This window comes from Amblyomma mixtum, chromosome 1 (assembly GCF_055824585.1).
Source record: "Amblyomma mixtum isolate Tamu chromosome 1, ASM5582458v1, whole genome shotgun sequence".
Taxonomy (NCBI): domain Eukaryota; kingdom Metazoa; phylum Arthropoda; class Arachnida; order Ixodida; family Ixodidae; genus Amblyomma; species Amblyomma mixtum.
The window spans coordinates 23,343,992-23,368,938 of NC_143012.1; the positions used below are offsets into that span (position 1 = coordinate 23,343,992).

A 24,947-nucleotide genomic window follows, 5' to 3' on the forward strand; every position below is an offset into this window, starting at 1 on the left:
TGCGAGGTACAGACGGTGGAGTAAGTCTGCAAATCACAACAGTGCAACAGTCGTCATTCGAAACTGCTTAGCCATTGCTCACGTAAACTGACGGTATTTCATGAAACGATACATCGGGTTCTTTTCTTTGGTGAGTTGACTTACATTGCGGCACGCAGCAATAGAGCATGATGACGAGCTGTGCAAGAAAAGCAGGAGCTGGGAGTCAGCGAGACAGCCGGCGCTGAGCGCACAGATTGAACTGCAGCGGTTTTATACCTACGTCTGCTGTTATGGAGTGGGAAGACCCTTTGAATTGAGTGAACATGGCTTAAAAAAGCAAAATTATGCTTTTGAGTAGTTTATTTACTTACAATACGTGTTTTCTTTCAGTAATATAAAAGCGCAGTTTCGTCTGCTAGCTTTAACTGAGAGCAATGACCTCTTCGCGGTCATGATAGAGGAAGAGGCGTCTGCTACCAATCGCCGCTAGCAGACGACGCTTGCAGTGTTTCTTCCGAGATAACTTTTTAATTTTATACTCTTATATATATATTACATGAAGGTATTTGTTTCGTGTGCGTTATCAGTGTTCAAGTCGTCGCTTGGTTTTTTCAACCAGCTTTCATTGCGGTGGCTCGTCGAGTCGGCGGAAACCGATCACCATCGCTATGCTCCAAGGCTGCCGGATCCGTTGATCGCATGGAGGAAGGATGGTTGATCGCGTCAGGTTACTCAGGTATGGGCGAAGTGTACTAGGAAGTTTGGTACGGGATCGGCCTGTGTATCCGAAACCGAGGGTTGAAGTTCTGCACATTCTAGCACAATGCGCTTGATGATCTCCTCGACCCCACCGCAAGGTTCGCATGTAGTGCTCATTCCTCCGTGTAGTTTGCCCGAGCGCCCGTTCCAAAGGGTTGTTGATATGTGTCTTGAAGTCTTGACAGCCGAGCAGGGCCTCCTCCCAGTCCTCTCTGGTGGGGCTAGGGGGATAGGTGGGTTTGATTGGCTCACCCAAACCATGTTGAAGGTGTCAGCAGCTACATCCCCACAAAACTGACACGCGCCATCAAAGTATGTGTTAAAATTTTTAAGCACCGCCGGGCACTACAGTGTGGGTGACAATCTTGATGAGGAGGCGTTCGTCAGCGCGATCCAGTCCCTTACAAGGGGCCGGGTAGCGCCGGTGCTTCTCCTTGTAGTAATCGGTGATAGGTTTGAATGTAAGGGCCAGACTGTCTGATTAGGAGAAGGCTTCCAAGGACCGGGAGATAGTCCGGGGAGAGAGTGCGCGGGCGGCCTGATCGGCCTGTTCCTTTCCCTGAGTCCCTGGTGACCGGGGGCCCAAATCAGGTTTCTCGGTACATGGTCATCATCATCAATCGAGTGCAAGAGTGCCGCATCTCTTGAACTGATGTAGAAAATGTTTGGGCGAAAACTCAGATGTTTAGCGGCTGTCGCGTCATCTGTGGATAAAAAGAAAGCTGTTTGTCAAATGAAGCTTTGAGGTTGCTGTTAGCACAGTGAGATGGTGTCGCAGAGGCTGCGGTGCGCGCTTTACTTGCAGCAATCTCAAAAGTGATAACTCGGCCGTTTCTCGTGCGCTGCATGCACTGGCCAACTGCTGTTAACATCGAAACATTCAAAATGAGAACCTTCAGACCGAGTGTATGAGGTAGGAGCTGTAAGGCTAGGAGCCATCGAAGGTCCGCAAGCGGCCCGAAGCACCGATCAACACTGAATCGATTGGCAACTAAGCGTTACAGTAGTGAGTTAGTCCTGTGCCGAATAAAAGTCACTTACCTCGGACTGAAATGGCAGCCTGAGATGGCTGTAAATTGCGGGCGCAGGGCACACACACTCTCATTGTGCTTGTTTGGAGCGTTTACAGGGAGGGCGCCAAGGTATTCATATGGGAAGTCGAACCTCTGGCAGGCGTGTGATGCCCCATTGCTCCTTATAAACATTAACTAAATAAAACAAACAAACTGCTGCATGCAAATTTTAGGGTGGCGGCTCTCGGCCCCCCTTGTCACCATCACTGCTTAATTTCCTGGCCTGTCACTGCCAAGGAACTTGCATGTAATGGATATGTTGTGAGAAAATCCACAGTTCTCTTAGAACTCAAGTAATCGCAGTAGTAGATGTCCTTGAATTTGTTTAAACGCCTTTATTTAACATTTGGGGTGCGTAGTGGTTTAGTTAAATTTGTGTCAGGAAGAGAACAAATAAAACGGTAGCCAGCCCCAACAGCTTCTTCTTCATTTGCGTGTGAGGAAGATGTGGAAAAATGACCAAAAACTGTTATGGTGCGTGCGTAAACAATAGACGGTGCGTGCCTTCAGGCAGTCTCAAGAGCGCTGAGGCGGTACTCAGACGCAAAAAAGACAAAACTGAGCCAGCATGTATTGTGCAGGAGAGCCAGTGGCTACTGCTCAGGCCTCTCAAGACAATATAAGGACAAGGCTTAGTGTCATTCCATGCAAGCAGCTAATGGAGCACTTACTGTGCCAGTGAATTCGCTGCTCTCTTTATTTCGAGCCTATTCATTTTGTTGATGTGCTAGATGTGTGAATAAACCTGTAGGTGCCAATGTCGGTACTTAGTTTTTTGTTACATTGGAGCCCTCGCATGTTTTTTGCCCTTTGTGGGTGTGGGGTTGTTAAATTTTTAGTGTACAGACTAGCTATAACTGTAGAATTTCTGTTATCTTCTGTGTCCTCCCTTCTTACCGAGCTCCCTTTTTATTTGCATGTGCAGACACAGGGGGACCTTTGGCTTGGCGTGCAGTTTTCGTCCATCATCTCGATTGTGTCCAGCCGAGATCTATGACTGGTATAGCCAAATGCATACTCTCACTGTTATCGCAGGTTTAAAGGTTTTTCAATTAAAAATTTGCGATCTTTGAAAGCGTACCTGCAGTGTTTTCTAATTTACCTTGGAATATGTAATTTTGTAACATCTCTGCATTTCCTGCTATGTTACTGTTTAAAAAATCATTCTGGGCACTTGCTTTGCAAAACTACAATTTGGGGAAGTAATTTTGGGTAAATATAGTTATCTGCCACTACTATTTCGTGAGTTCAGAATTAAAGCAGCAGATATAGACCTGAACAGATCTGTCATGTATTCATAAGAATACAATGCGTGATATGAAACAAACTAGATGCAGCCCCTTTGTACTGATTTGACTGCTGTGGTTCCATGTGAGAACTTTTATATGTGTTGGGGCTTTGTCCAAAGTAACGTGGCATGCAATTGGTCATATCTTCTTGCAGTATTCGGTCAACATTTATTGCAGCATGTATGAGGCAACATGTCTGCAGATCTCTCGATTTGCGGAGCAGTTGTATGTAGTCCCTGCCAAAAGTAACTAAGCGGCGGGGTTTGTTTCTCAGCCATGAAGCAACTGCACCAGCATGGCAGTGCTGGTGCTTGATAGGTGAAGCGCCCTTGCACCGAAGTGTGCTCATACAGAGAAGACTTGCTTCACTGCAATGCAGCAGGGGATAACAGTTTTAATGTTGCATTTTCTTAGTATTCGTCAAGGTAGCGTCTAGCGGAAGCACTTTCACTTACCCGACCATATGTTAGCCGTCCCGGTTAGCTTAGCTGGTAGAGCGACTGCTCCGGTAAAGCGGTGGTCCAGGGTTCAAACACCGGACCGGGACGAATTTTTTTTCATCTGCATAGTCTCTGTGGAAGCTGTATAGGCTTTCTTTATAGCTCTCTGGCTGCACTTGGGTGGATGCCAATAGGTAATTACTTCTTTATTACTCTCATTTAAGCACCCCCCTCACCTCAAGCAACATCAATGCATGTCCCACGGCGCAACCATTCTTGCTTTGTGCCCCCGATGTGTTGACTGCATGCCACACCGGCCTGTGCCATTCCTTTGCATCGTGTGTCATGGGTAAGGGGTTCGGAAGTTAGGTGAGCAGGGTCTCTGATCAGTTTAAATAATTGCAAAGTTTGTCCAATAAAGGTAGCACATTCCTGCAGCAAAATTCTTTTGCCTGAGTCTCGTTTTTTCATCGTGGTCAGTTAATTCGAAAACCTGCTTAATTCAAATATTTTTCACTGTCCCAGTGACTTCGAATAATGAGGTTTTACTGTGAATGATCCCCGGTTCACCAATGATTGCCAAAGGTACTTAAAGAGAAAAAAAAAGCATACAGAAAAGCATTGGGAACTAATGCACTGCTGAACTTCAAAGAATACAACGAACGTTCTACTTAAAAAAATATTACAATTAAACACTTCTTAAATACTTAAAAACTGATCCTAATAATTTTTCGTGCATGTTAAATTCAAGAAGCTGCAGCATTCTGCCAACATTAACTACTGAAGGCTGCTTGCCCCTACCGTTAAATGACTCTGCTGAGCTCTTTAATAAGGCTTTTAGTGACATATCGACAAATGAGCTCCCTGTTAATAACCTACCACCTCTTTCTGCACCAATTATCCAGTCTCAATTTGCACTTATTTCTATTACAAAAAATGATGTGGCCCACGGAATGGACAGATTTGGACGTTAACCACCGTATTCACAAACCACCCACCACTCGAAACGGCACGCCCGCTGCCGGAAGCGGTTGACAACGGTCATCCTCCACCTGAGGAGCATTCGCGCTTTATGAACACACCTCCGAGGTTCCTCCATTGAGGAGTTGGTTGGGTAGCCTTCCTTTGCTGCAGTATTTTCGGGGGGGGGAACAAACTGTTGATATCAGCAATTAAAACTCCACCTGTTCACTAATATAGACGACATTTCTCTATTTCAGTGGTAAACTGCACGTTAAAAACAATTTAAATGCTTATTTCCAGTTTTCACCATCAAAACGGTGCAGTTTCAAAGGAAATATCCATTTTGCTTTCCCTGTCATGCAACCGCAACAGTCACACATGGCCAACGCGGCATATTTGTTATCGTTCCTTGTCCCTGATTATGCTTGCTCCTCACGTGTTTCTGGTCCACTTCCTTGTGTTCCTTGCCCGCTTCGTGCAGTTTTGTTGTCCAGTCATCCAGTGTCCATACTTGTGCGTGTTCAACTGTTCATGCTTGCATGTGTGTTTTCACTCCTGTCCTTTCTTTTCATGTGTGAAATGTCTGGCCACATCGACCTATCATGCTACAGCATGACACCATCGGCATCCTCTTCGGACGTGTCCCAGCGCTCCAAGAAGCGACCTGCAGGTCCGTGGTTCATCTTCACCACGGAAAAAGAAAGGCAGGTTTTCAGGAACATTTTGATGAACTATCATAATGTGATAGAAAGCAAGCAAATGAACAACACCTCTCAAAAAATGGTAGGGTTTTTGGGTAGTTAAACTGAGTAGGGCGTGCAAAAGCACTTGAGGCATCACCACCTCAAATGCAACTGCATGCAAGATATCGGCAGCCGTGCGCGGTAAGGGAGGGTGTGGGGGGGAGGGGTCTGTTTTGCGTGTTGATCATACCTCAGGTTTTTCAGCTTTGCTAGTGAAGTAGCATTTTCACGCTAAAAGGCCAAGATAAAGCCTGGGCCCAGCTCTGTGATGAGTACAGTAGCTTGGCTGGCACACATACTGTGTATGTTGCATAGCTAAGGAAACTTTGGGACAACATGAAGTCCCACTGGAAGGAACAGAGATCCGAAGAAACGAAGGAAATCTTTCAGACAGGTGAGTAGAACAGCTTTTCATTCAAAAATTGTCCGTACATTTTGCTGCGTGTTCACACGTTTCATCTTCAGACATCCTTTTGATTCTAAGGATTTGGCGTGATTTCTTATTTGTGACAAAGCTGCTCCACATGTACTTTAGGGGAAAGCATTACTTTTGTGTGCATGTTTTGTTTTTCTTTTCAAGCTTTGTGGGCTACGCACTGAATGCTTCACTTCAGTGTGTTTCACTGCACAGGTGGTGTTGTAGAAGATGTATAATTGAGAGCTTTGGTGCAGATGGTGGTACCGGCCACCATCATCAAATGGTGGTACCGTGCGTGCCGGCCAATGAGCCCGGCAGCAGCACTGGCTGGTGCAGTCATTTACCACATGGCGACAAGACTGAATCCCCTCGACAGCATTTTTCACCACATCAGATACATGTTGCCGAGTTCACTCTAGTCGTGGCCACGTAAAGGGTTTGTTTGTGGTCCTCTATTATGGGCTCGATGGCTCCTATTTATAGCTGTATTTGCTCTTCGCGTGTCATATCACTGTAGTTTGTGCATAAGCATAAGAGCAAACCAGTTTAGTCGCATCGCTGCAGAGTTCTCATGAAGGCATTGTGCATGTGTGTGCAGCATTGTGTTTACATGTCTTCACAGATGAGGTTCCTTCACCTGCTACAAGGCAGATAGCACCACCACCATGACTGAACAGCCAGCCTCAGTGCAGTGGCTCCTGTTGGAGCTGCAATCAGGTTAACGATGGTTAACGTGCCAACAAATCAGCGCATGTCTGAGGAGGTCACATGAACTCGAGTTTCCTGGTTGAAGGCAAGTGACGCACACATTGCTGCTGTAGAGCGGACGCTGGTTCCAGAAGTAGTCACCAAGATAAAGGCTGTTGAAGCACAAGATCTATGCGAGGAGCTGGCGGAGCAGTGGTAAGATAACAAAATTCAGCCCAGGCTGCTTTCTCTCGATGTTGAGATCAAGCAACATCAGTTAGAAGCTTTGAGGCACCAAATGGATCAATAAAGTGAAGTTGGGTCTTTTTGTCTCGAAACACGTCTCTGCAGAATTATCAGCATTGTCATTGTTGTGATGTAGTTGTAATGTATTTGTGCATTCTTTCAGTTCATGCACATGCACAAACAGCACAAGGAGATATTGTTACACGATGGCAAATGTATTCAGTGAGGCCAAGGACCGAAGGCCTGAGACAGCCGAACTGCTCACAAAATATCACAAGAGCACAACACAGCGTCTTCATCGTTCTCAAAAGCACTTCATCGCCCTCCAAACTTGCGTAGCACAACCCCCCCCCCCCCCCCCCCCCTCCCGGCTAAAGCACAGTCCCAGTGCATGCTAGATGGGCAAGGCAGAGTGCAAGTAGTAATGCTTGAGGCGGGAGGATGACGTCATGCAGGAGGAAGTCAGTGGCATCAGTGGCGCAGCTGGTTGGGATCGCTCTTGTGATAGCCTAGTGCGTCAAGTAGTCCATTGAGATGGCAATCCATTTGTACCCCATAGCAGACACCAGAAAAGGGCTGAACAGGTCGAGGTTGACATGGGAAAACTGATCTTCCAGGGTGACAAAGGCTTTTTTCTCAAGTTCTCGTTTGTCAACGGCTATGTGCCAGTACCAAAAACGGAGATCGATGAAGGGAAAGTAGCTGGCACTGTCCAAGCAGCCGAGAGCATCAATTCGAGGAAGGGGGTAGACTTCTTTCTATGTGATGGTATTCAGATGGCGGTAATTGACACAGAACTTCCAGGTTTGATCTTTCTTTTTGACAAGGACGACAGACGACGCCCATGGACTGTCCGAAGGCTTGATAACGTTCTGCACAAACATCTTGTCCACCTCCGTCTGGACGGCACGGCACTAGCTGGGATGGGGCGGATTCAGTAGACATGGTAATGGTGGCGAGATTTCGGCTACTGCGGAGATCCAGCTTGGGGTCGCGGGTTTGGATTTCACAACCTCCACCAAATGTTACATGATGGCAAATGTATTCACCGAGGCCAAGGGCCGTAGGCCTGAGACAGGCGAACTGCTCCCAAAATATTCAAGAGCGCACCATAGCACTATTGTCGTTCTCAAAAATACTTCGTCATCCTCCAAACGTACGTGGCATATAAATGGAGAGGATCAAGCAGTAATGAAGGGAGGTAGCCTAAAAGTGGCGGAGAGGAAATCAGACATTGGCAAAAATCATAGTTGCCATAGTACTTCACAGGGAAAGTGACAAAATGGAGAATACCTGAGCAATCCGCTTTGCTGAAGATATTGCATTGCCAAGTGCCTTGAGACGAACTGGCAAGTTTGATCGAGGACATAGACAGGCAAAGCAGAACAGTGAGTCTAAATTAATAATGAGATATAAAGTAATGTCAGCAGTCTTGGAAGGAAACGGCAATGACTCGGGCGGCGGCAGTAGAACTGGTGGGTAATTGCCATGGGGGCCAACGGGAGCGTGGTTGCCGTCGAAGGGAGAGGGTATGGCGAGAGGGAAAGAATGTGTAACCAGTGGTTGGCTACTGTGAAAGAAGGAGGGTGTGGTGCGAGAGTAGGGATGTACAACTGGAAGGGGTTACCACGGGAACCACCCACAGGGTGACTACGGTTTAAGGAGGAGCGTTACCCTTGAAAAAGAGTATGGTGAGAGAAGGGTGCATAACCGGAATGTGGCTACTGCGGGAACTATCCGGAGGGCGGCTACTGTAGAAGGAGGAGGGAGAGTAATACCTCAGCAGCTGTCACTGAATTTCGCATTACACAGTGGTAACCATCCTATGAGTTTTTTGTACTGAACAAGTTGGAACATTGTTCACAATAGCTAACAGTGTCAGAAGACAATATGCACTATAACAGCCAGAGTTTAATTGTCTTAAATGTTACTCATATGCACATAACCTTTTGGTGCATGAGTTAAAAGCCATGCTGCAGGTGCTGATGCTTCACACAAGAAGTGAAAAGTGCTGTAGGGCAACAATTGACTGAGTGGTTTCTTTTTACAAAGAGCTGTCTGAAAAAGTATTCTCAGATGTGTTGCTTCATGTTTTGTAGCGAGTAGTGTCCATTTCTTCCTGTTCAGTGCCACGAACCAGACAATTATGGCAAAACTTTTTGCAAAGGAACCACTTCTCTGCTACCAAATACATTATGTTCATTTAGTTACTGATAGAAGTGCAAGATGCCGGGCTAGTTGGTAATCCATGATGAAATAACAGCGCAAGGAACGGGACGAAAACACGAAGGAAGAAGACGGCGCCCGTGTCTGCGTCTTCTTCCTTCGTGTTTTCGTCCCGTTCCTTGCGCTGTTATTTCATCATAGTTACTGATAACCATGCTTTTACAAAGAGCCCTTGGTAATGCATTCCTTTGCACTTTACTGTTGCTTCTAAGTCCAGGTGAGGCTGCCCAGTAAAGATTAATGAATATGTGAAGCGCTTGTAAGTTCTGCTTCTTACGTCACTGGTGTTTTTTTTTCCTACTTATGCTGCCTTGCTTTTGCTCTTTTTTATTTTGCAGGCATCGGAACCAGTACTGGCAGGCCAAGGAGCGAAGGGTGCCGGAAGACAAACTGTTCTAAAGGAAAACTGCCAACTTCTGTAAACCCTGTGCTTGACATTCATACTCTACATTAGTGCACTGCACGGGCTCGGGCCAGCCCGAAAGCCCGGGCCGGGACATGATTTATTTTGCCGGGCCTGGGCCGGGCCCGGGCCTGAAGTTGCGGGCCCGGGCCGGGCTCGGGCTTAAAGCTGCGGGCCCGAGCCAGGCTTCGGTCCGTACAGAAACGGCTGGTGTCCGACTTTTCATTCAATATTGCAGAGTGAAGTGCAGAACTGTAGCTTTGAAACAGCGACATGTTTGAGCTATGAGTTATAGTACGCGCTGAGAAAAAAACTAAGCTTTATTCATTCACTTATTTATTTCCTTATTTCCACGCCGCGGTGCAGTAAGAGTAAAATTCAACCGGCCTTAATTGGCCATTGATCATTCGCGTTCCCAAAACATACCTATACACTATTATAAATGCATTAGGGAAGAACATATTAGTTTAGGACGCTTATGGTCTTCAAGCACATACCATGAAATACTCAAGCCTTTTAGCTTTTCGTTTCTGCTGAAAGGTGACCAGTTCGGCTATGAGCTCAACCTGTGAGATCGCGTTCAGTAAAAAAAAATGTCATCCTACTGCTTGCTAGGCAGCTTTAATATTTATACTTCGCAGGCGGCAGAACATAACTGATTACAATCATGGGGGAACGCAGAGTAGACTAGTACGCGTGTATGCAGCCCTTTTTATTTGGCTCTCGGAACTTCCGAGTTTATCTTTGCCCTCCTACACGAGACCAGTCTCCAAAAGACGGGCCTGGCGAGAACTACACTTCATCACTTCCTTCTGGGTTAAAAAGAACCAACATTCTTTAAGCCAAACTGCGGTTTCAGAACCTTTGTCGGCCAGTTCCCTATCGCTGTAGTAGCAGTCTACTTGCTCAGTTACTGTGAAACGGGCCGGGCCGGGCCCGGGCTGGGCTTCGCTCCGGGATTCACGGGCCGGGCCGGGCTCACTAGAGTGATAATTTAGCGGGCCCGGGCCGGGCCCGGGCTTCAAGCCGCGGGCCTGGGCTGGGCCCGGGCTTCAAGCCGCGGGCCTGGGCCGGGCTCGGGCTTCAGGTCGCGGGCCCGGGCCGGGCTCGGGCCTCAAATTCAGGCCCGTGCAGTGCTCTACTCTACATCAATATAATGCATAATGACCTCACTGTCTTGTATATGCACACAAAGTGGAGCCCACCAGACCCTACCCATTACCTGAAAAGCGCAGTGATTAGAAAACATGTATAGGGGATGGCGTGAAAGATTTCATGTTTAACATTATGTGTAGGTGCCCACAATAGTTTTCGGGACATTGAAATTATGACAAAGCCTAGTGGCTGGGTAGTCTAAGCAGGCAGCCATGAACTGAAGGGCGTGCTTTGCAGTTTCCAGCACGGCCTACACAATCCAGCCCTGAATGCCTGGCCACACCGCTAGGCAGGGATGAAATTCAGGTTTTTTCAATATTTTGTTGCTCAGAAAACTTTAGTGGGCACCTGTACAAGTGTTGCAACCTACATAGTGCGCAGGAAGCTTTTCAATCGTTTTGGAAGACCACTGCGTGAGTTGCATCATTTTTTATTGTGTTTAAACCTGACTTTTTTCCTGGAAGACGAAAGCTGGCACGAAAAAAAATGTGCAGTTGAATAAGTAACTAAACTGCCTGTGCTTTTCGTGCATCCTTTATCTGCGTTTCTTGTGATGTAGTGCATCCATTTTTCGAGTGTCTTCTTGCTTGTTCATTATGGTTCCACAAGTCCATAATTTTCTCCGGTGTCAATATTTTGTTGCTACTCCTTGCTCTTTATGGTTATGCTTGGGTCTTTCTGCAAAGGAAGCTGTGGACAAGTAATAGCAACAGCCATTCTTGCGAAGCAATCAAATATTCAGGGACATATTTCAACCTTTATCATTCTAACTGCCACCGAGTGGAACTTGCCATTTGTATGTTTTGTGCTTTTTCTGATAGAAGGTGGTATTCTGGGTTATCTGGTTCATTGTGGTTGGGTATGAATGGTAAATATTCATGTTTTAATTATGTGCATTAACTTCTCAGGCACTGCCACTAGCACCATATGTTGTTGTGTACATATCATTTGCAACCTGTTTTCTGTAGCATTTTTAGTTTTCGTATAGCATCTGGCCAGTTCTGCTGTATTAATTATAGAATTATTATTCACACATTTGTTTTTTCTTTATTAATTGTCTCAAAGCATTTAGTACTCGTGTATGTTGCTTCTCGTGTATTCACTATTATCAAATGAGGCAGCATCAACCCTAAGCTAACTTCAAGTCAAGACGCCTCGTGTAGTGAAGCGGTTATGAGAAAATTGTGCGAGGCTAAAATTTTTGCAGAGCTGCTGTAGAGCTGCCTCTTTGGTTAATATGATAACAATTGCTTGAAGAGTCTCAAGCCTAAGTCCTTGTAAATTATGTAAACAGCCGCATGGCTACAGCTCAGTATTCGTTGTGTGTGAAGTGCTACTGGCATCACGATGTCAGCATTTTGCAGGCCGTGATTTGAGCTCTAGGTTTCGGTCACAGCTCGCACCTTCTTGTTATCTATAGTGGCACAGGAAAATGTTTGGAACTGCCGGAATTCCGCACATTGTACACAAGGCGCTCCAGCCATGGAAATTTTACTAATTTGTGTCATCCCAAAATTCGTATCAACCATGTTCATATCATCGAGATTCTACTTTGTTCACTTTAGTAATTCTAGCTTTGAAATCAGTGTAGTGCAAGCTTGGATATGAGTATTTAGGTAATATTTGTGGAAAGCTGTGATTAGGCGTTCAAGACAACTGGTCTTTCAGATGTTTTTCTTCAGCAGGGATTCCCTCATGTTCCTCTCTCTTTCCTGTGTGGATGATGATGCACACCAGAGTTATAGTAGACACAAGTGCAGTTAATGGTAGTGTGCTATGTAACAAGCAAAAGCTCACTGCTTCTTGTTTGGAAAACTGTCCTTGCTTTGCCAAATTTATAAAGCCAGGTTTGCTGTGAGCATTTGTGTTAGAGCAGCTCTGTCTTCACTCAATTACAGTTCCTTCTTATTTTCTTGTCAACATGAGTTATTTGCAAGCTTAAATGTTGACCTAAAGCTAAATGCGGACATTGAAAAATGAAAATTTCTCTTTCAAAACAAAGTTTACTTTTCGGCTGGCCCACCGACCTTTACATTACACATTCTGGCACTTCGGTTGTATTGGATTTCTTTCCACATTCTCTAGGTTGTGGCTCTAGCATCAAGTGAGGTATGATGCGTGGGCTGCCATGTTTTATTGAAACTACTCTGGCTTTTTCAATGCAGGATTGGCCAGCACCCATCTGGAGTATGGTGAACCTCCGGTGCAGTACTTTTGGGCAGTGAACGTCAGCCGTCCCAGGAATAAACGCACAGGCGAGCGATTGCATCAGTGCAGTTACTGCAGCAAGGGCTTTGTGTACAGAAGCCAGCTCATAGCACACATCCGCAGCCATACCGGCGACCATCCTTACCTTTGTGACCATTGTGGCAGCAGCTTTACTCAAAAGGGAAACTTGGTTGCACACCTCCGCACCCACTCAGGCGAACGTTCATTCACTTGTGACCAGTGCGGTAACAGGTTTGCGAGAAGGAGCCACCTGGTGGTGCATCTTCGTACTCACACGGGCGAGCGTCCGTTTTCTTGCGACCACTGTGAAAAGACTTTCATACAAAAATGCGACTTAGATAAGCACTTTCGCATCCATACCGGCAGCCAGCCATACCTTTGCGACTACTGCGGTAGAAGCTTTGCACACAAGGAGAGCCTGGTGGTACACGTCCGTACCCACACGGGTGTGAAGCCATTTCACTGCCAGCTCTGTCCCATGCGCTTTTCGTCTAAATCGAACCTCATGTGCCACGTGCGAGCCCACAAGAGTGACAAACCGTTCAAGTGTCGCTTCTGCCCCAATACATTCAAAGAGAAGATCCAGGTAAAACGCCATGAAGAGAGAAGGCACGCCACAGAGAGAGAAGATACTATCAAGAGGGAAGACACCATCACAAGAGAAAACACTATCACAAAAGAAGATGCCATCATAAACGACAACGGCATTAAGAGAGAAGACACTCAGTAAACTTCAGTACCTCATAAGGTCCTGACACTTTTTATCGCGCTAGCACTAAGGCTTTCAATCTCAAAAAAACCCGTTGTCTGATTGTCTGAAGCCAGCTAGACCTGTCGAAACAAAATAAATATGGCCGCAACACTGCGCATACCTGGGTTTCAAACCCACAGCGGCATGAACAGACCAGATTCGCTGGCCACTGCACGAGAGCACTATGCTATCGCCACAGCCGATTACCCCCTCATGTGTAATTGCCACTCCCTTGCGCTGTGCATTGCATGTTGTCGCCTTCATCAACTTTTATCCATGCACGATGAAACCAGTACACGCCGCTATTGCAGTGCCCTCTTGAGGTGTGTTAAGGGGCCCCAGAATTTTATAGCACGCTACCACTAAGGTCCCCAGTTACCGATTTCGGTGATCGTTGCCTGAAGCCTAACCTTGAAACCATAGCATGGAACCGAAAGCGAAGTAGCGCACATAATTCGCATTTGGCAAATTAAGCTAAATCGGCCGTAATTTTTTTGGTAACATTCGCTATCTCGAAACATTGCTAGCTAACCTGCCTCATTTGGTTTCATTTGCTTCATTGCTGCCGTATTGGTGAATGCTTGAAAAAGAAGACAAATTCATACGTCAAAATGCACTCCAAATGCCGTTGGTCAGCGTGAAACGCGAGCTTACTGACCTCTTTTGCATGTGTGTACAGCGGATTGAAAGCTACAGGGGCATAGCGTTTGTAACTGTGTCACTCCGCCAGTAGTTTGGCTGCATGATGGTTGCCTGGCACGTTCACTGCGCGGTTGCTTCGCTCTGTCACTGGTGTAGTTGGCACCATTGTTGGCCGCCGCGGTGGCTCAGTGGTTATGGTGCTCGGCTGCTGACCCGAAAGATGCGCGTTCGATCCCGGCCACGGCAGTCGAATTTTGATGGAGGCGAAATTCTAGAGCCCCGTGTACTGTGCAATGTCAGTGCACGTTAAAGAACCCCAGGTGGTCGAAATTTCCGGAGCCCTTCACTACGGCGTCTCTCATAGCCTGAGTCACTTTGGGACCTTGAGCCCCATAAACCAACCAACTAAATTTTTCCAGGTTGATACAATCCCCGAAAACACGATTTCCTGGCTACTACGTTTAAAATTTCGACAATTTGTGGTCGTGTGATACGTTTATTCCCAACCTCACATGTGCAAACATACAAGTGGGCCTAACGAGAGGGCTCGCGTCATGCTTTTTGCGGCATTCTTTCGTCGTTGTGGCTTCTTTGCGGTGCCTCTATGCAACGAGGCAAAGCACCACCATCAAGAACAAAAAAAAAGACAGCGTTAAAAATAGTGCGAACGCGGACTGAACTCGGTGAGCACTGGAATAGGATCTGTTCAGCTCTTATGCCAAGAAATGCCAATCAACATTTTTATGAAGTGAAATTGTCAATAAATGTTTCTTTTTGCCTCATTCAACAGCTACATTTCTCAGAATTAGGCGGCTTGTATCATATGTTTTCCCGGATAATACGTTTTTCCCCACAATTAAAAAAAAAAACATATCACTGAGGTTTATAAAGAGGCACTGGCAGTAGCTGCAGTGTAGATGTCGTGAATGCAGTGGCAAAAATTGAGCGAGCTGGTGTTTTACAATCAACTTTCCTGTGCCACCGCTGAACGTCTAGCGGGAGGGGTCACTGCTGCATGAGAATGACAGCGATAGGACAATTGTGGCATAAGTGAAAGCAGGACTTAAGCATCGATGCTTCAGCTCATGCGAAGAAGCCATGTGTGCAATACGGGATGTGCGCGACATGGTGCAGCGTGCATGAAAATTATTTGGCCACACCTGCTGAGTGTGTCACCATTTATGGTTCTCAACAAAGAATTAAAGCCACTGCAATGTAGATTGTTCATTGCACTGAGAAGAGTTTTCTGACACTGACCTTAAAGCATTCTACCCTTGCGTCATGGGCCCCGACTCGGTGGGGGTCAACAAGATGCCGCACTAGTCTACCTTGAATGGCTGCAGATGCTGAGAAATCGCCGGGTCTGCCGCCGCTTAATCTCTCCGCACCTTCAATTTGTACAGTTTCGCCGCTGACAGCTATTGCCATAATTTTGCAGTAAACTTTAGCCCAGTTTGTAACTTTGCAGGTTTTTTGTTTTGTATAACACAAGAAAAACCTGCTCTTGTATAATTTTCTCCATGCATTAGTGTTTTAGCAGTGTCAGTGGGAGGCATGAAAGGGGGCAGAAGGAATTCCAGCCTGATGATGATATATCATGGTTTTTTGGCAGGCTTACAGAAGTCTGAAATTATACGAGCACAAGGACTTCGCTGTGCCAGTTAGCACTTTGCAATTTGTCAAACAATTCTTTGGGGGCATTTAAATGGTGCATTTCGTTATTGCTAATTTATTCTCAACATTTTCCAACTCTGCTCCTAGGACGCTGTGCTCAGTTAGCTGGCTCTGTTTTTTGTTATCTTCATACTAGCAGTTATTCTGTCATTTCATATTACACTAGTACACTTGTGACATTTAAATATTGCTGATAAAAATCGTAGAAATTGTGTTGGTGACCAGGCCTGTTGGGTGGTCACCAAAGTGAGGATTATTGTGAGTCATCACATCTTATGCAGCAGCAGTTAGCAGTTATCACATCTTATACAGCAGCAGTTAGTATACAGTTAGCTGATATGCTTGCAGAATCTTTTATTCGCTAGTGATTAGAAATTCCATCACCTGTTGTGAGCTCTCATTTTATGTGAGCTTTTTTTTTTCCACAATATTAGTTCATGATTGTCTTATGATGTTTCTGTATGAGAATGTTCTGTCCATGCGATATCATTTCCAAGGTCTGTGGTCAATAAAATTTTATTCTCCTCCCAACAAAGTGTAAGGATGAACTCACAACTACTAGCCCAACTGTCTACGCTTGTGCAAGGATGAAGTGTCTGCGTAATGCGGCTGCCGATAGTAGCTTTTACTGATGACAGCAATGGAAGTGCAGTACAGATGTAGTCTCCTTTTCGAAGATTAGTAGAGATAAGTCCTAATATGTGTGCTTAGGAAAATACCATTGACAAATTTAAATGAAAAAAAAAAGGCATTACACTTGACTACAATGAGTTGGCAACACTTCATTGTCACTGATATAAAGATAACAATGCTATTAAAGAATGTGTTCAAACCTTTCTCTTAAACATGCTGAAGAAATGAACAATGATTTCCATAACTGTTAAACATAAATGGCTTAGTGTAGGTTAGCAATTGAAGGTTATAGCGTCATGTGTGTTGTTACAAGACATGGATCAGGATGACATGTCCTGCAAATAACAATATCCTTCTCAAGGAATGTTGTTGTTGAAATAGTTATTAAGGAAGGGTGTGTGGATATTCGAAATTTTGAATACTAATACGTCCCGTTCATATATTTATTTTGCATGCTGCATTTTATTTCTACCACATTTTGATACTTATTGCCTATTGTCCATCTCTCATATTTTTCTAGCCTTGTTTATTGTTTTGTTTTTCATATTAGTCACTTCTTGCTGTTATTTCCAAGTTTACTTTGCATCCTGGTACTTCTCCACTTTTGGCACCCCCCTATACCGTATTGTGCGTTTTGATCGTAAAGACTTTCAACATTTTTCTTACCTCAACCGCTGGCTCGTTTACGGTGAGACTGCACACAGAGCTTGCACATTATGGTAACTTTTGTACCGTAGCAAGTTTTATAACGGTGCTTACTTAGTTGAGCCGTGCATAATGCAAAAGCGTAATCGCCTGCGTCGAGGTCAGCGTACTGAAGCCCAAAACACCGAGTTTTTGCTGAAGGGCGGCAGTAGCGCCATCTGTCTTCTGCAGTGGAAAGCGTCACAAGGCGCCAAGGCGAGCGTTGCAAGGAGCGCAGGTCCTTTGAATACGCCGTTCCGGCCTTTTCGTCTGCTTCAAGTGAAGCGCTTCCAACATTTGCGGCCAACTGAGCGGAAAAAATGCCAGAAAACACTATTTTAACGAGGCTGTGCCATTAAAAGAATATTGTTTGACGTCTTCTTTCTTTTCGTCCAATGACTTTATCCACTTCAGCTTATATCGTCTGCTTTCGTGGCTCTCCTAAAGCATCGGAGGACAACGTCACGAAGTCCTGAGCTGTGTTTTTTTTTGTTTAATTTCGTTGTGGAAGACAGATGGCGCTACTGCTGCCCTTCAGCAAAAACTCGGTGTTTTGGGTTTCAGTTCACCGATCTCGACGCAGACGATTACGCTTTTGCATCATGCACGGCTCAACTAAGTAAGTACCGCTGTAAAACTTGCTACGATACAAAAGTTACCATAATACGCAAGCTCTGTGCGCAGTTCCACCGCGAACGAGCCAGCGGTTGAGGTAAGAAAAATTTTGAAAGTCTTTACGATAAAAACGCACAATACGGTATAACGCCCTCGTAGAAAGGGCCATTAGGAGTTTTTCAAATAAAAAATAAGTATTCGATTCGAGAAAACTAATACTGCACATTAACTTTTATCAATCCAACGATGGCAAACCATAATACGTAGGCAAATTATCTGAAGATTGAGTTTTCAGGAAAACAATAGAAAGAGGTCCTCCTCGCTTTCTTCTCCATAATTTATCACATGAACTGATCACATTCGGATGTTGCTAGCCTTAGACCTCACGTCAAATTGCGCAAGTGACCTTTTCCACATATCACACATGATGTAAAGTTATCACACGTGAGGATGTATGTGCACGCACATATCGCACATGATGATGTATGTGTGCAACTTCAAACAATCGCAACGTGAAAGCGTACATTTTTTTTTTGTCATCTGTTTACAGCACGTAAAGCCCGAGCTCCACCTTCTCATTTTAGTCGAATGCAGAACTTTTCATGGGGCTCGCGAAGAGGGATCACATCGAGGTGTCACTTGCAAGAAAAACGATCACGTAAAAATCTGTTCTATTACTTTGTGCATTGTAACCCGCGCACCTCAGACATGCATGTAATGGCAGGTGTGACAATGAGAGGAGGGCTTCTGTTGATGGTGAAAGGGTACTGCGCAGGTGGACCTGAGCCACGAAACACCATGTGGTGCAGAAGCTGGGCAGCACGAACAGGAATGTGTTGTCTGTTTTCATGGTATTGAGCAGCGGGCTTGGGAGGGGACAGGTTCATGGGGCAAGCGGTAGCTGTTGCTCTCACTTCTCCCAGGAGAAGGGAAGGGGGGGGGGGGGGGGGGGAGTCGCTGTGGACTTCTTTCAACATTTTGAAGAATTGTTCATGAGTGCTAACAGTGGGAAGAAAGCAGCACCTGATTTTAATTCACTGCAACAGCCACAGTTTATACGTGCTTGATCACTGTTGTACTTTTGGGATTTTTTCCTGTGCTTGAAGCTGCTTTACTCTGTTTCATTTTGCAGGCATTGGAACTAACATCGGGAAGCGAAGGAGTACAGATTTCCAGAGAAAGAGTCCTTAAAAACAGCTGCCATCGTTCCTTCAGAAACTCAGCAGCTTGGTATTAACTGTCTCTATGATAGCATACCCAGTGATCTCAATCTCTGATGACCCCAAGTGCTTGCCAAGAACACAGCTAAACTGTTGAAACACAGGAAATTTTTTACAGGAAATTATGTCATTTGGTGGGGAGCAATGGTTCTTGCATTTTTTTTTTTGTTTTTCTTCATAATTCTCCAATTTGTTCCCAGAAACTGAAGGCTCTGGTAAAAAAAATGCATTGTAAGTAATCATGTAATCATTACACGCCTATCTTTTGTGCATCATCCTTTATCTTCTTTCTTGTGGTGTGTGCATCCACAGTGTTGTTCTGTAGCCTTGTAGATGGTTTCCTTTCACACATTTTGTTGGCTTATTTTTGCTTTTCTCCCTGCATACCTACACCTGGACCCTTTCATGAAACCAGTTCAGAACAGTATTAGTACCTTCCTGTGGTGTTAGATCTTCAAAGATAAAATTTAGCCTTTTTTTTTTTTTTGGCCTCGCCACGGTGGCTCAGTGATTACGGCGCTCGGCTGCTGGCCCGAAAGATGCGGGTTCGTTGGCCGCCGTGGCCGAACATCGATGGAGGCAGAATTCTAGAGGCCCGTGTACTGTGCGATGTCAGTGCACGTTAAAGAACCCCAGGGGGTCGAAATTTCCGGAGACCTTCACTACGGCGCCCCTCATAGCCTGAGTTGCTTCGGGATGTTAACCCCGAATAAGCCATAAACCAAACCTTTTTTTTTGCTAGTGCTGGAGACTGAAGCTTGCAATGTGAATGCTTTCTATTCCATTTCCTGGAGGAAAATGTACTGTGTAATTTTGTTTAGTCTACTTTGGCGTAAATTAAAGACGTTTGTGGTTAATTGTGTCGATAACAAAACTGACAGTGCTTGACCAGAGCCTGTTGCCACGTGCATATAGTTTGCAACTGATGACCTCTTATTTTTTTCCTAACAGCAGGCCACATTCTGCTTTGTTAAAGGAGCACTGAGGATAACTCCATAGAATTATTGCTCTTATTAAAAATTGATTTCAATTGATTCTCTGGTTGATTCCCAATGTGTTAGTGTTTGGTCACAAAATACGCATTTATGGCTGAAAAAATTAAATAATACTAGATTCAAACCTGTGACATCAAACATCGTGACGGACTTATTGCCACCATTTCGAAGTGGATAACACTGCGGCATAGCCTTTGGGAGCCACGCCCCGAAATTCAGTGTTGATGCACTCAATTGTCTTGCGAAATGGGCCAGTTATGGCAACACATGTATTTCATTTTTCAATCTTCTCTAGCTTATAAAAACTCTGTTTTGTAGTGAAAGTGGTCTCCTTTTTTTATTAGAATGCCGTAGTCTATTAATGCAAGCCAGGTGCAATTTGTCCTCAGTGACCCTATAAGCATAGTGTGTTCTTTGAATTTGCTTTTTTGTGTGTTTATCGCAAATATTTATTAACTTTTGTATGCAACATGTATTCATCGCAATCCAAGGTGGTGGTCACCTCTGAGCCTATGTTGAGGAGGGGTGTCTTTTGTTGTATTATGGAGCTGTTTGAAAGATAGCTTCCACAGGTTTTCTGTAGACCAGCTATAAAACTGCTTAATTTGTTCATACAAGCAACTATTGCTGAAGATTGCTAGCGAACATAAGCCTTAACAAGTTATTCTTGATACAATTCAGTATGCAGAAGCAAATGCCATATACTTGATTTCTTTAATTTCAGTCTTAGATTCACTGCAGCACTAACTCGGGAATAACTTCCAGGAAATGGTTTGATGAGATGTGTACTGGCTCGCGGGTAAGGTAGTCTTTCGCACAATTTTTCTCGAGCAATGATTCTCTTGGTTTTCTTAAGTGTGCAGAATAATTCATGAAAGCTTCAGTCAACAGAAGGAGCACAAGTAGCATGCTGTGACACTAGTTAAAGCTCGCTCCGTCTGATTTGTTCTTGAAAAACTATTTTCATCCTTGCAGAATTGCTGGCTGCTGGGGTAGAGACACCAAATTTTAGTTTCGTTTTCATTCTTAGGAATAATGCGCAACAGAGGTTTTCGTTACATGCGGTTTACATGTGAAGACTCTAAAGGACAGTGCAGAATGAAAACCAGAATGAGGAATAAATGCAGGTGTAATCGATTTGCAAATGTTCGCAGCAAACCCCCGTAGCTCAGTCACAAATGCAGAGAAACCGTTCCCAGCGTGCTGATAACATGGTGGTGGCAGCAGTCACAATCTCCAGCCCGACTCGCATGATGCCATTATGTGAGGGGTGGGCGATTTCACCTCCTTCCCGCATTTCCTCTCCTCGGACTGCCCAGCCACTACCCTGGGAAGTGCACTGCACCTCGCTTCACTGGCACATGTCAGCTGTCAGCATCGCAGAGAAGCCAGCAACCTTGTGGCAGTGATTGGCGCACGCTGCTCTTCTCGTGTTTTCCTTGCTGTGCCCTGTTGTTTCACGCTGTTTTTGCACATGAACTGTTATAGTGTCTCTTGATGTGGCGTTACAAGTGCAAAAGCTGCAAAGACTGCTGTGTTTGCCATGGAGAAGCACCTATGGTGGTGGAGCACAGTGCATTGTGTCAACTGCGTTTGCTTGTTGTGTTCGCATATGTGTCCTTCTTATACTATACTCCTTTTCATACATCAGGTGCAGCCACCGCGGTGGCTCAGTGGTTATGGCACTCGGCTGCTGAACCAAAAGACGCGGGTTCAATCCCGGCCGTGGCGGTTGAATTTCTGTCGATGTGAAATTCTAGAGGCCCGTGTGCTGTGCGATGTCAGTGCACGTTAAAGAACCCCAGGTGGTCGAAATTCCCGCATCTTTCACTGCGGCGTCCTTCATAGCCTGAACGCTTTGGGACGTTAAACCCCCATAAACCAAACCATACATCAGGTGCAAGGCTGTGAAAGGTACGGAATTAGTCCGCATGAAAAAATAGCGGGAGGCGTGTTACTCCGCCCTTGTTTTATGACAGAGTGTTGTAAAGCACGAGAAAGCGACAGCGTGTTGTCAGCAAGAATGCATTTAATCAACCTCATGAAAAATGTGTTGTGTAATAAGTAGGGCCCGGAAATTTAGGCATTTGCCTAAACATGCCTATAAATGCCTAAACGGCGTTTTTTTGCACTTGCCTGCCTTTTCCTCATTTTTTATTAAATACTACCTATTTAACCACACTTTTTGCCTATAAATGACTAAATCCGCCACTTCAGTCCTCGGTGCCGTTTTTCAATTTTGAGACATCTGTCTATGTATGATGAAAGGCGCGCGCCGATGCACGCACAAAAGGCGCCGGTCTCGCCGAACGTTTTTTCTCGAATTGTAACTTGAACGCAGTGTAACAAAGTGTTTATCTCGAAGTGTAGCAAGAGGCGAGTTTGGAAAGAGGCCCGACATACATTAGTGCAAACTTCTCAAAATTGACGGAAAGGATGACAAAGTTGGAAAAGGCTGGCTCTCAATAGATGAATTGTTGAAGGTAGTGGCAGAAGTACCAGCAGCACTTCGGGGACTGGAAGTAAAGGGCGCTACTGTTTCTACGAAGATGCAACAATTGGTAGAAAAAAATAGATGCCTAGAAACAATTTCCCAAATCAGAGACTTTCTACGCGGAGACGATACGACCACATCACCTGAAGGCCTAAGCCTTTATCAACTCATGTTTTAGGTTCGCGCCACTAAGTTCATGCGATGTCAAAGAGGCCTTTTAAAGTACAAAGTTATGCTTAGCGAAAACCGAAGGCGCTTCAAGTTCGAAAACCTGAGAATGTGCTTTATTGCTTCAGTTGAGGACTCCGTACGCTCCGTGCTCGACTTACAAATCTTGCACTTATGAATAAAGAGTATTATTCAAAGCGCCTATTTTTGCTTTATAGCGCCTATTTCAATATTTTTTAGAGCCTAGATGCCTGCCTATTTCGGGGTTCTTTAGCACCTAAATTTCCGGGCCCTAGTAATAAGCCTGCAAGCAAAGCACTTATTTTTCACTCACCACAAGGAATGCACTATTTTTGATCGCGTATGTAGGCAGCGCAAACACCTTATGTATGAAATGGAGTATAGTTTGCGGTTTATCGCAGTGAAACTTTTGCATGGTTCGGCCCAGATTCCAAGTAACACAGTAATAGCTAAACGGGTGTCAGCATAATGAGTTATTAAGGTCAGCCCCTGCAGCATCTTCATTACATGAAGTTCACAAATGCACATTCTGCAAGTGGATGGTATTGGAGCATTGAGAAACTTCATAAAACAAGGATTTCACTACATGGAGGTTTGTTACATCCAGGTTTAACTGATGTTAAATTTTTTTCTCCAAGCTGATACCACTTAAAGGTGCAGTGAAGAGGAATCTGAACTCGTCTTTTTGCCGCGGGAACTCGATCTACACGTTCCAAGCATTCTTAGAAACTTCGACTTATTTCCCTGTGTGGTGGATTTCCCTAATTAAAACGTCCGGCTCCCGCCTTTATTTTTCGAATCCTCCCTGTATGGTGGCTGGAGTCGACCAACGCGTGGAGTGCCTTTCGGCCAGCTCCGTAGAGGCTTTGCTTTCGCTTTATTTTGTTTTTTAGGTTTCCATGAATAAATAGTTTCATCTGCAGATAATATAGCCACAAAATAAGCCCGCAGAAATAAAAATACACGCGGACTATTTGCTACTACGCATTACTACGTCATACTCCGCCGATGGCAGAGGCACTCCAAGCGTTGGTCGACTCTGCCCACCGTACGGGAAGAATTCGAAAAATAAAGGCGGGAGCCGGACGTTAATGCGATTTAATTAGGAAAATCCACCACACAGGGAAATAAGTCGAAGCTTCTAAGAATGCTCGGAGCCTGTAGGTTGAGTTCCCGTGGCAAAAAGACGAGTTCAGATTCCTCTTCAGTGCACCTTTAAGATCACCCTATTGATTTTAATTTGCACATGCTGGCACGTTATGTAGATTGCTGTCTACATTTTCCGGGTTGTTGCTGTAACGCCAAGTAAGCTTAGATGAGTTGTGTTGAGATAGCCAGTATATTGAAAATATTTTGGCTTTTTCAATGCAGGAATAAGGGTCAAAACTGAACCTGAGCATGGCTCTCCTTCTGGACAGGATTCTCAGTCTGGAGAGTGCTCTGGGGCAGCTCTTCATACCACCACGGGAAACCCACAGGGTGAAAGCGCAGGCCCGCACCAACATCAGTGCAGCTACTGCAACAAGGCTTTCAAGCAGAGAAGCCATCTGATGGCCCACCTTCGAATCCACACCGGCGATTGCCCTTACCCTTGTGACCACTGTGGTCGGAGGTTTTCACAGAAGAGCAACCTGGTTGCACACCTCCGCACCCATACGGGTGAACGTCCGTTTCGCTGTGACCACTGCAGTTGCAGCTTTCCAAATAGACACCACCTGGTGGGTCACCTCCGCACCCACACAGGTGAACGTCCATACAGTTGCAGCTACTGTGGCAGCAGCTTCGCAGTAAAACAAAGCCTTACACATCATCTCCGCACCCATACTGGTGAACGTCCATTCCGTTGCAACTACTGCAACAAATGTTTTACTCTAAAACAGAACCTTGTGAAACACGTCCGCACACACACAGGTGAAAAGCCATTCAAATGCGAGCAGTGTCCCATGGTCTTTGCACGCCGTGGAGACCGCGTGAAACATATGAGTACCCACAGGGGTGCAAAACTACCATTCCAGTGTCGCTTCTGCCCAAAGAGGTTCGTAGGGCAGCACTATCTAACCTGCCATGAACAGAGAGAGCATGCTGTAAAAACTGAAGTTGCCTGAAGTTGGTGCTTTCTCTGTATACAGTAAAAGCTTGTGAATTCGACCCTGGTTAATTCGGTATTCCAGATAATTCAAAGGTCCAGCTCGGTTCCAGCCAACCTCAGATCTATGGCGTTGGACACTCACTAATTCGGATGCCACCGGTCTCGCACCGGTTAATTCGAACGGCTCCGAAGGGCATCCGGGTATGACCGGCATGGCAAGAAATCATCAAAATAGCCCTGCTGAAAACCTGAGTTCTATGCTGCAGAGCCGGTCACATACTTCTGGTGTGGGCAAACTGCAGGCGGGATATTTAGCAGACAGCCCCGTCTTCGAAAACAGGCCAACTG

General features: G+C 45.3%; 1 protein-coding gene and 1 long non-coding RNA gene across 2 annotated transcripts; both read left to right on the plus strand.

Annotated features, from left to right (window-relative positions):
- Positions 1–600: 600 nt before the first annotated feature.
- Positions 601–12,650, plus strand: LOC149365729 (uncharacterized). Its single transcript, XR_016283086.1, has 5 exons — positions 601–718; positions 2,740–2,814; positions 5,118–5,210; positions 9,165–9,244; positions 12,550–12,650. It is a non-coding gene; the product is annotated as an uncharacterized LOC149365729 (long non-coding RNA).
- Positions 12,525–24,014, plus strand: LOC149365730 (uncharacterized; the record flags this gene model as incomplete). The annotated part of the gene is made up of 3 exons (XM_089569162.1): positions 12,525–13,361; positions 18,745–18,842; positions 23,882–24,014. A coding segment is annotated over one exon (819 nt), but the record flags the coding sequence as incomplete, so codon positions are not given.
- Positions 24,015–24,947: the final 933 nt, after the last annotated feature.